General features: G+C 43.2%; 1 protein-coding gene across 2 annotated transcripts in view; it reads right to left on the bottom strand.

Moving 5' to 3' along the window:
* Positions 1-12,451, bottom strand: part of PIK3R2 (phosphoinositide-3-kinase regulatory subunit 2) — a 159,647-nt gene that overhangs the window by 113,571 nt on the left and 33,625 nt on the right. For both annotated transcript variants that reach the window (XR_012236026.1, XM_073599585.1), the window contains exon 2: positions 11,423-12,359. Coding sequence is in view for 1 of the 2 variants with exons in the window: in XM_073599585.1 (XP_073455686.1) it covers positions 11,423-11,753 (331 nt within the window). In the remaining variant the exon portion in view is untranslated. The remainder of the gene's footprint in view (positions 1-11,422; positions 12,360-12,451) is intronic.

Consider the following 12,451-nt stretch of genomic DNA (forward strand, 5'->3'; position numbering starts at 1 on the left):
TTCCACCATCTGAAGCAGGCCGAAGACGCCAAAAAAGATGTTGAGTATGCAGCAGTAAAGGATTTCGAAGAGATACCAGCTACCATTGTCTCCAGTGTCCCCTTGAACCCGGCCTTTGCATTGGTGAATGCTTCAGACTTTATCACACATCCCTAAAATATTAGCCCATATTCTTAACCATTTCCCCATTTTCCTCATCTGTTCTGACCATTGCCCGTGCTTCCTCAAATAACCATGCCACTGCCTTCTACGTGAACTGACCCTTGCCTGTTTTTTGACTATACTTCTGCCAACCGTTTGGAATGCTTACATGTGAACTGACCCTGGCCTGTTTTACCAACTACGCTTCTGCCTACTGTTTGGACTGCTTACATGTGAACTGACCATGGCCTGTTTTACCAACTACGCTTCTGCCCACCACTTGGACTGCTTGCACGTTATCTGACCTTGCCCGTTTTATGTACTATGCTTTTGCCTACCGCTTGGACTGATCTGTTGCCCTGCTACTGTAGGACACAGGGGTCTCACATGTGAGGGGGCTCCAGAAATGTTTTTCCGGATGGAGAAAACTATTTTTTTTGTTGTCTCCAGGTTTCGTAATTCCCGGATTAGTGTCTGGAGTCCGAGGGTTCATAGAGATTTGGGTGGGTCGAAGCCTCTACCCCTGTGCACAGGTCTTACCTGATTGTGGCCCTCAGCCTGCTGCTGACTTACTGACGCCATCCCCCTGCCTGCAGCATAAACTGACCACACCTCTGCCTGCTACCTGGACTATGGAAAAAATTAGCTGTAGCAAGAGGCAGTATGTTTACGAAGGGCTGGAGAGAGGTACAATAATGAGTGCAGGGAGGTAACGGTGTACCAGGACCAATATTATGGCTGTGCTGGCTGTCTCTGCCTGGACAATTTCTATGGACAAACGCTTTGGCTGTGCTGACGATATCCTTGTGCTAACTATAGACAATATTCCTGCCTGCTGCTTGGATAATTACTATTGTTGCTAAGCACATCTCCTGCCTGCACCAATTCTCTCCTCTGGGGACACTGCTAAAACCACAGGTAATACTTTTTTTTTTTTACCCTTTCCTCAACAGAATTTATTTTGGAGTGTAATTTTTGGTATGTAAATGCTATGTGTTAGAAATATAAGGGCCTTCAAAAATAATAGGTTGTCAGGAAATTAGATGTATAATTTATGAAGGTGCTACTTCAATGGTGGGCCTCTGTATGTGGTCAGGCTGTGTAAAAGTCTGACACATGTTGTATCGCCATACTCAGGAGTAGCAGAATGTATTCTGGGGTGTCATTTTTGCTATGCACATGTTATGTGTTGGAAAGATCTTAAAAATGAACAACTTTGTGGAAAAAAAAAAATGCGTTTTCATTTTTTTCCACATTTTCCTAAAACTTCTGGAAAAAAAAATGAACAGTTCAAAAGACTCATTATGCCTCATAGATTATACGTTGGGGTGTCTGCTTTCCAAAATGGGGTAATTTTGTGGGCGTTTCCATTGTCCTGGAGCTCCAGGGCCTTCAAAACTGTAACAGGTGGTTGAGAAATGAGATGTGTAATTTATGCTTATAGAACGCCTGAAGGTGCTACTTCCCTGGCGGGCCTCTGTATGTGGCCAGGCTGTGTAAAAGTCTCACAAATGTGGTATCCCCATACTCAGTAGGAGTAGCAGAATGTATTTTGGGGTGTCATTTTTGCTATGTACATGCTATGTGTTGGAAATATCTTAAAAATGGACAACTTTGTGGGAAAAAAATGCGTTTTAATTTTTTTCCACATTTTCCAAAAACTTCTGGAAAAAAATGAACAGTTCAGAAGACTCATTATGCCTCATAGATTATACGTTGGGGTGTCTGCTTTCCAAAATGGGGTCATTTTGTGGGTATTTTTACTTTCCTGGCTTGTTAGTGTCTCAAGAAATGAGATAGGTCTTCAGTATATCAGGTGTGATCAATTTTCAATGATTTGCACCATAGCTTGTAGACTCTATAACTTTCACAAAAACCAAATAATATACACTAATTAGGGTTATTTTTACCAAAGATATGTAGTCGCATGAATTTTGGCCAAATTTTATGAAGAAATATTACTAATGTGCAAAATTTTATGACAGAAACAAAGAAAAAGGCACTTTTTCACCAAATTTTTAGTCTTTTTTTATTTATAGCACAAAAATGAAAAAACCCACTAGTGATTAAATACCACCAAAAGAAAGCTCTATTTGTGTGAAAAAAAGGACGCAAATTTCATTTGGGTACAGTGTTGCATGACTGAGTAATTGTCATTCAAAGTGTGAGAGTGCTGAAAGCTGAAAATTGGTCTGTGCAGGAAGGGGGTGAAAGTGCCCTGTAGGCAAGTGGTTAAAGCGATGCAGTGCCGTATCGCAAAAAATGGCCTGGTCATTGAGCAGCCAAATCTTCCGGGACTGAAGTGGTTAAGAATAAAAATTGCTTTTTTAAAAAAAAAAAACTTTACATATTAACTAAATTATATACCACACTTTTAAGGTTATATCCGATGAATCAAAACGATAATTGGCCAACTAATCTATTATGAAAATAATCGTTAGGTACAGCCCTAGTTACAATAGCAGGAAAAAAAGAAAAAGGAATTCAACGGATGGACAGATGGACAAGTTAACAGAGGACTTAAATTTATCCCAGCATTGCTATTTGTATATACAGTGCATCCAGAAAGTATTCACAGTGCTTCTATTTTTCCACATTTTGTTATGTTACAGCCTTATTTCAAAATGGATTAAATTCATTTTCCTCAAAATTCTACAAACAATACCCCATAATGACAATGTGAAAGAAGTTTATTTGAAATCTTTGCAAACGTATTTAATAAAAAAAAACAAAAAAACCCACACATGTACAGAAGTATTCACAGTCTTTGCCATGGCATTCAAAATTGACCTCAGGTGCATCCCGTTTTCACTGATCATCAAATGTTTCTACAACTTGATTGGAGTCCACCTGTAAAATCAGTTGATTGGACATGATTTGGAAAGGCACACACCTGTCTATATAAGGTCCCACAGTTAACAGTGCATGTCACCAAGCCATGAAGGCCAAGAAATTGTCTGTAGACCTCAGAGACAGGATTGTAAGAGACGCAGACCTGGGGAAGGGTACAGAAAAATTTCTGCAGCATTAAGCCCTGGTTCAAATTGATGCGATTTGACATGTTGAATCCCATGCCAAATGGGCGGTGAGTCGGTGCGACGCCACACCGATTCCCAAAAGTAGTTTCTGTACTACTTTTGGTGACTTCGGGGTACAATTTCCATTGACATCTGTGCAGCAACCTGCACAGATGTCTCTAAAATAGCCCCCGAAGTCAGGACTGACATGCGGGAATGAAAGTGTGAACCTTGGCGGAAGGTCCCAATGAGCACAGTGGCATCCATCATCACTGGGCGGCCTGCTCTAGGAAGAGTCCTGGTGGTTCCAAACTTCTTCCATTTACGGGTGTAAATGGAAAAAGTTTAGAACCACCAGGACTCTTCCTAGAGCGGGCCGCCCAGCCAAATTGAGCGATTGGGGCAAAAAAGGGCCTTAGTCAGGGAGGTGATCAAGAACCCGATGGTCACTCTAACAGAGCTCCAGCATTTCTCTGTGGAGAGAGGAGAACCTTTCAGAAGATAAACTATCTCTGCAGCACTCCAATCAGGTCTGTATGGTAGAGTGGCCAGACGGAAGCTACTCCTCAGTAAATGGCACATGACAGCCCACCTGGAGTTTGCCAAAAGGCACCTGAAGGACTCTCAGGCCATGAGAAACAAAACTCTCTGGTCTGATGAAAGAAAGATTGAACTCTTTTGCCTGAATGGTAAGTGTCATGTCTGGAGGAAATCAGGTACCATTCCAATACCGTCCCTACAGTAAAGCATGGTGGTGGCAGCATCATGCTGTGGGGATATTTTTCAGCAGCATCAACTGGGAGACTAGTCAGGATCAAGGAAAAGATGAATGTAGCAATGTACAGAGACATCCTTGATGAAAACCTGTTCCAGAGCGCTCTGGACCTCAGACTTGGGCAAAGGTTCATCTTCCAACAAGACAATGAAGCAAACATCCAAGATAACAAAGGAGAGACTACGGGACAACTCTGTGAATGTCTTTGAATAGCCCAGCCAAAGCCCAGACTTGAACCCGATTGAACATCTCTGGAGAGATCTGAAAATGGCTGTGCACCAACGCTCCCCATCCAACCTGATGGAGCTTGAGGTCCTGCAAAGAAGAATGGGAGAAACTAGCCAAAAATAGGTGTGCCAAGCTTGTAGCATCATACTCAAAAAGACTTCAAAATTATAATTGGTGCTTCAACAAAGTATTGAGCAAAGGCTGTGAATACTTCTATACGCTTTTTTCTTCTTTTTAAATAAATTTGCAAGGATTTCAAACAAACTTCTTTCACACTGTCATTATGGGGTATGGTTTGTAGCATTTTGGGGAAAATAATTTAATCCATTTTGGAATAAGGCTGTAACATAACAAAATGTGGAAAAAGTGAAACGTTGTGAATACTTTCCGGATGCAACATACAAACACACACACTTTATAAAAAGTTTTTTTCCCCCCAGGGACAACAAACTACACTTTCTTATGGGAATACTATTTCATATGCTATTGTTAGATCAAGCAAGTGTCTGCATAAGACCAGTTGTAAACTGGGAAACTAAAATAGTATTGGTGTATGTGTATCTACTGTAAATCATTTGACGAGAAAGTACACATTTTTAGCTGTTTCCATTGTTGGAAGGCACTCTGGTCAAATACTGGACCCAACCTCTATAGCAGCTGTATAAGAATAAAGAATAGTTTGACTTTTTGACATAGCTGACCTTTGGCATTTATAATACTGTGCTGCCATCTAGCATTTGCAGGCAGAAATATTCCATAAAAATCACTCATAGAAAGTAACGTAGGAAAGAAGTGGCAATGGCTACAGCCCAGTGGGAAGTGGCTGTAAACTTTCCAGATAAAAAAAAAAGCCTGTGCATAACCTGAAAGGAGGACTCTACCATGGGGTGAAACAAAAGCTGCAGAAAGAGAGATAGAGATTGCCAAGATCAAGAATCCATTTTCCTGCAATTGCCTGATGTGTAGATACCTGTTTGCAAAGGAAATAGTGGACCAGCTATGAGGAAAGCTACGTGACTTTTGAAATATCCCGTCTATACTATTGACAATGTTCACTTGCTAGGAAAGCATAGGAAAACATGTATGTATGCGTATTTATGGCTGTATGTTTTGTATTGTTAGCCTTTAACTATAAATAGTTTGTGGCCAACCTCGGTCCTCCACCGGTGCTCCTGGCTTACATCTATTTAGACACATAGCTTTGCTCAACCTTGTTCTCTGCTCACAGGTTTTCATTTACAGCAGTAGGAGCCTGATACAGCAGAAAGAGGGGAGAAGAGCTGCTGCTGACGTGCCCAGCACTGGATCCAGATTGGGTTTAGGTGGGTATTTAGGGGGTGTGCTACCATTAAAAGGTTTTACCTTAATGCAGAGAATACATTAAGGTTAAAACCCTCTTTACCTTTACAACCACTTTAAAAAGGAACTGTATATATAGATATACAGCTGCTTTAAAGTGGTTGTAAAGAGTTTTTTACCTTAAGGTAAAACCTATGCTATAGGGGATATAAGATCACTTCATTATGGAAAGTAGGGCTGCAACTAACGATTATTTTTATAATCGATTCGTTGGCTGATTATTGTTTCCCTTAAAAAAAAAAAAAAAGTGTGGTGTATAATTTAGTTAATATGTAAAGTTTTTAAAAAAGGCAATTTATTCTTAAATATCTCTATGCAGTGGTAAATAAAAATAACCAACTATATGGGTAGGGAGCAAAATATCTAATCCACTCTGAGAATAACAGACTGAAGAGATATACTGTATATACTATAAGAGGAGATATACTGTATATACTATTAGAGGAGAGATAAGAACGTTCATTCGATTTTCCAAACGTTAGTGGGGTCAAATCGACGTTCATTTTCAACCACAGTGATGGGAAGATTTGGAAATAGAAAACTTCTTGGTGAAAGAAATTATCAGACCGTGTATGTGGTTTTTGTTCAGAAATTACATTCATTTTAAAAACAGAATGTTAAAAACAAGTGAAAATTTCAAACATTCTTTCATTCATCGAATGTACAAAGATTTTTCGTCTGAATATTCTCATCTGAAAATTGATCGGTGTGGCCAGCATAAGGCTCAGTACACACCTATGCAGTTTGCTTTTGATCTGTTTCTGGAGTGCTCTTTGCTGTGCATTTTGATTTTTGCGCACGTAATTTTGCTGCGATTTGCATTTTTGCATTTTTTTTGGCCAATTTGTTGTTGGGCAGATTAAAAAACACAAATTGCTGCAAAAATGCATTACATGCTTTTCTGCTGCTTCTCCATTGAAGTATATTGAAACAAAAAAGCACCGTTTTGTGTTAAAAAAAGTCACTGATGCTTTCCAAATACGCAGCGGCTGAAAAAGCATAGATGTGAACGTGTCCCATAGGAAACCATGTAAATGAAGTGTAGTCCGTTTCTGCAAAAAGCACCAAAAAACACATAGATGTGAACCAGGTCTAAGACGTTTAGTAACATAATAGGGTTAAAAAAAAATAATATTAGCCCTTTATAGTATAAAAAAAGCAAATAATCACTACTGTAAGGGGTTAATTTTTTTACTGTAGAACTGTGAGAGAAATAGTTACAGTAGCGATTATTTGCTCTTTTTGTACTATAAAGGGCTCATTTTAGTTTTTTTTTTTAACCACATTATGTTACTGGCCGATTAACAGATTATGAAAATAGTAATCGATTAATTTCATAATCGATTAGTTGACGATTAATCGATTAGATGTTTCAGCCCTAATGGAAAGTTTATGTGGCAGCTAAACATGGTTGTTGTGGGCTTAGGTGGGGAACTATAAATATTGCTGTGGGTGCATTAAAAAGAGTATCATATATTACCACATGTAAATCAGCATCAGGCAGCTTCCATGTACTTGACAGTGTGTTTTAGAGCTTCCAGTGCACAATTTATCAAGGAAACCAGATAAGATTTTCCAGACAGAAGTTACAGTGGGGACGGAAAGTATTCAGACCCCCTTAAATTTTTCACTCTTTGTAATATTGCAGCCATTTGCTAAAATCATTTAAGTTCATTTTTTTCCTCATTATTGTACACACAGCACCCCATATTGACAGAAAAACATAGAATTGTTGACATTTTTGCAGATTTATTAAAAAAGAAAAACTGAAGTATCACATGGTCCTAAGTATTCAGACCCTTTGCTCAGTATTTAGTAGAAGCACCATTTTGATCTAATACAGCCATGAGTCTTTTTGGGAAAGATGCAACAAGTTTTTCACACCTGGATTTGGGGATCCTCTGCCATTCCTCCTTGCAGATCCTATCCAGTTCTGTCAGGTTGGATGATAAACATTTGTGGACAGCCATTTTTAGGTCTCTCCAGAGATGCTCAATTGGGTTTAAGTCAGGGCTCTGGCTGGGCCATTCAAGAACAGTCACAGAGTTGTTGTGAAGCCACTCCTTCATTATTTTAGCTGTGTGCTTAGGGTCGTTGTCTTGTTGGAAGGTAAACCTTCGGCCCAGTATGAGGTCCTGAGCACTCTGGAGAAGGTTTTCATCCAGGATATCCCTGTACTTGGCTGCATTTATCTTTTTTCCCTCGATTGCAACCTGTTGTCCTGTCCCTGCAGAACACCCCCACAGCATGATGCTGCCACCACTATGCTTCACTGTTGGGACTGTATTGGACAGGTGATGAGCAGTGCCTGGTTTTCTCCACACATACTGCTTAGAATTAAGGCCAAAAAGTTCTATCTTGGTCTCATCAGACCAAAGAATCTTATTTCTCACCATCTTGGAGTCCTTCAGGTGTTTTTTTTTTTTTTTAGCAAACTCCATGCGGGCTTTCATGTGTTTTGCACTGAGGAGAGGCTTCCGTCGGGCCACTCTGCCATAAAGCCCCGACTGGTGGAGGGCTGCAGTGATGGTTGACTTTCTACAACTTTCTCCCATCTCCCGACTGCATCTCTGGAACTCAGCCACAGTGATCTTTGGGTTCTTCTTTACCTCTCTCACCAAGGCTCTTCACCCCCGATAGCTCAGTTTGGCCGGACGGCCAGCTCTAGGAAGGGTTCTGGTCATCCCAAACGTCTTCCATTTAAGGATTATGGAGGCCACTGTGCTCTTAGGAACCTTAAGTGCAGCAGAAATTTTTTTGTAACCTTGGCCAGATCTGTGCCTTGCCATTATTCTGTCTCTGAGCCCTTCAGGCAGTTCCTTTGACCTCATAATTCTCATTTGCTCTGACATGCACTGTGAGCTGTAAGGTCTTATATAGACAGGTGTGTGGCTTTCCTAATCAAGTCCAATCAGTATAATCAAACACAGCTGGACTCAAATGAAGGCGTAGAACCATCTCAAGGATGATCAGAAGAAATGGACAGCAGCTGAGTTAAATATGAGTGTCACAGCAAAGGGTCTGAATACTTAGGACCATGTGATATTTCAGTTTTTCTTTTTTAATAAATCTGCAATAATGAGGAAAAATGAACTTAAATGATTTTAGCAAATGGCTGCAATATAACAAAGAGTGAAAAATTCCGTCCCCACTGTATTTCCATTCAATATAAAGTGACACAAGATAGTGATTTTCCATTTTTTTTGGCTTGCATTGGCTCTCAGCCTGTCCCAGCAGGCAACCACTAAGCTACCCATTGCCAAGGCATGCGGCACCTTTTCAGCACCAAAACTTGCTATCAGTGAAATTTACTACATTAACACCAGGGCAGCCGATCCATTTCTCACTGTCCTCTAATAAGAGATTGTGTGACTGCATCAACAAAATGACTGCTAAAACGATCAGACTGCATTAGGAAACCTGCACTGAGAAAATATGAAGGCTTCAATGTTATTTCCAATTATTGACCCAGGGTAAGAGTCCAGTTTACACATTTTCTTCTGTTTTCTTAACAAGATTAAATACGATTTGGACAGGGTTGGTCAGCTTCTAAATGTGTAAGCATATGCGATCTGGGTAATTTGTTGAAGATAAAGACATGGAGTTTGACTTCACACCATGACTATATTTCCTGGTGTAGCGTTAGGCTCGGTTCACACTGGGGCGACTTGGGATCCGACTTGTACGTCCTCAAGTCGCCCCAAGTCGCTCCAGAAATAGTTTCAATGGGAGTTAACGCTAGCGTCTTAATAGACACTACTGAAGTCGCTCCGACTTCAGAGCGTACTCCCTGTACTACTTTGATCCGACTTTGATCCGACTTCAGCCTATTGACTATCATTGAAGTCGGATCGCCGTCTCGCATGATCCGACTTCGGCATGCGACTTGTGCTCAAATGATCTTGAGGGGAACTCCGCGCCAAATTTTAAATAAAAATCCGGCATGGGTTCCCCCTCCAGGGGCATACCAGGCCCTTGGGTCTGGTATGGACCTTGAGGAGAACCCCCCTACGCCGAAAAAACGGCGTGGGGGGTCCCCCCAATCCATACCAGACCCTTATCCGAGCACGCAGCCCGGCCGGACAGGAATGGGGGTGGGGACGAGCGAGCGCCCCCCCCCCCCTCCTGAACCGTACCAGGCCGCATGCCCTCAACATGGGGGGTTTGGTGCCTTGGGGGAGGGGGCGCGCTGCGGCCCCCCCACCCCAAAGCACCTTGTCCCCATGTTGATGAGGACAAGGGCCTCTTCCCGACAACCCTGGCCGTTGGTTGTCGGGGTCTGCGGGCGGGGGGCTTATCGGAATCTGGGAGCCCCCTTTAATAAGGGGGCCCCCAGATCCCGGCCCCCCACCCTATGTGAATAGGTATGGGGTACATGGTACCCCTACCCATTCACCTAGGGAAAAAAGCGTCAATAAAAAACACAGTACACAGGTATTTAAAATAATTTATTAGGCAGCTCCGGGATCTTCTTCCGACTCCGGGGGTCTCTCCGGCGTCTTCTCCCGGTGTCCGCATCTTCTGCCGGCTCCACCGCTATCTTCTGGCGCTCTTTTGCCAGCGGTGGTCCGGACCTCTGGATCATCTTCTTCCCTCTTCTCTTCCAGAGATGTTGACACGACGCTCTCCCCAGCCAGAATGGTTTCTGTGCGCTCTGCAAGGGACTTATATAGGCGGTGACCCCGCCCCCTTATGCCGTCACAGTCCCTGGGCATGCTGGGTCTGTGACGTTTTAGGAGGCGTGGTCACCGGGTGATGACCACGCCCCCTTATGACGGCACAGCCCCAGCATGCCCTGGGACAGTGACCTCATAAGGGGGCGGGGTCACCGCCTATATAAGTCCGTTGCGGAGCGTTCAGAGACCATTCCAGCTGGAGAGAGCGTCGTGTCAACATCTCTGGAAGAAAAGAAGAAGGCAGAAGTCCGGACCACCGCTAGCAATTGAGCTGCACAAGATAGCGGAGGAGCCGGCAGAAGATGCGGACACCGGGAGGAGACGGCGGAGAGACCCCCGAAGTCGGAAGAGGACCCCCGAAGTCGGAAGAAGATCCCGGAGCTGCCTAATAAATTATTTTAAAAAACCTGTGTACTGTTTGTTTTATTGACGCTTTTTCCCCTAGGTGAATGGGTAGGGGTACCATGTACCCCATACTCATTCACATAGGGTGGGGGGCCGGGATCTGGGGGCCCCCTTATTAAAGGGGGCTCCCAGATTCCGATAAGCCCCCCGCCCGCAGACCCCGACAACCAACGGCCAGGGTTGTCGGGAAGAGGCCCTTGTCCTCATCAACATGGGGACAAGGTGCTTTGGGGTGGGGGGGCCGCAGCGCGCCCCCCTCCCCCAAGGCACCAACCCCCCCATGTTGAGGGCATGCGGCCTGGTACGGTTCAGGAGGGGGGGGGGTGCTCGCTCGTCCCCACCCCCATTCCTGTCCGGCCGGGCTGCGTGCTCGGATAAGGGTCTGGTATGGATTGGGGGGACCCCCCACGCCGTCCTTTCGGCGTAGGGGGGTTCCCCTCAAGATCCATACCGGACCCAAGGGCCTGGTATGCCCCTGGGGGGGGAACCCATGCCGGATTTTTATTTAAAATTTGGCGCGGAGTTCCCCCTAAAGATTCATACCAAACACAGTGGCGGGGATCCAAGTCGGATCCCCGTTCATTGAAAGTCGGATCCACAAGTCGGGTTGAAGTCGCGTTGCAAAGTCGCGTTGAAGTCGTGTTGCCCCTGTGTGAATCGAGCCTTAAGCTTGCCAAGAATCTCAAAAACAAGTCATTCAGCAGACTGCCCCTACCACCAAATCAGAAGAGGAAGGACCTGTGATCTCACTAGACCAGCCAAAAGCATAAGAAACTTGGAAAAAGTATGCGTTTTTATATTATTTTGTTTAAAATGCTTACCAGAGAAAGTACTTTGCTCTGTCTGAAGTGGAGTGGGTGTAGCAGGTAGTGGACGCAGGCCACGTGGACGATGGGCAGGTAAAGGCATTTGGACAGGCCCAATATATTCCACATAGGTTCCTGGAAAGTCCCCCTTCTGCTTTGTTCTTTCATTAATACCCAAAATCCATCCAATATGATTTGGGTCACGCTCATCTCCATTTTTGCAACCTAATGCTAATAAAGCTGCTCGAGTAACAGTCAGGATATCACCAGGCAAAAGGTCTATGTCTTCTGCTCGCTCTTTTTCATAAGAGTACAGCGCACGATACTGGTACCCCTCGGTTGACATTGGTAAAAAAAAATATTTCCTTTGAGATTAGGGCATAGAAGCCTCAGCTTCCCAGAATATGTCTAGTGTATACCAGAAACAAAAGGCAAAGTGAATAGCTTACAGCATGAAAGTAGCTGGGCTTTCCGCCAACATTGTCCTATAGAAAAAAATAAATGAGGGTTGAATTAATGCTAAATTAAGGAGTCAACAAATCCTATCAAACAGCTAGCTGGAACTCTCCATAGAACTGAAGACATGTTCATCGACAATATAAGGAGATGTTTCAAATGTTACGCTCCATTTTCTAATTTCTCCAGCAAGTTCCTAATATGTGCTCAGCCCTGACAAATTCTCTTCTGCATTGAAGTCCAGGTTCTACAAATAATGGATGAAAAATGGTCTCTGTCTTTAGCTGCCTCTTATTCTGAGCTTGAAGCCTCGGTTGAGCCAGATGATAGAGCACAAGAAAAGGGCCACAAACATAATCCACGACTTTAAAGGAATCATGCAACAAAAAAAAAAAAAAAAAAGATGGAAAGCAAAAATAACAGAGGGGGAGCCGAAGCAGAAATTCTCTACAAACAAAATGTACTTTCTTAGATCAATTCACGGAAGGCAAGAAATCTGAAAAGACAAAAGTGGAATACAAGTTATTCCTTTTTGCATAAATGCACACACACTTAAGCTGCTGGTCAAAAGTTTTAGAACACCCCCAT

This window comes from Aquarana catesbeiana, linkage group LG01 (genome assembly GCF_042186555.1).
Source record: "Aquarana catesbeiana isolate 2022-GZ linkage group LG01, ASM4218655v1, whole genome shotgun sequence".
Lineage (NCBI taxonomy): Eukaryota > Metazoa > Chordata > Amphibia > Anura > Ranidae > Aquarana > Aquarana catesbeiana.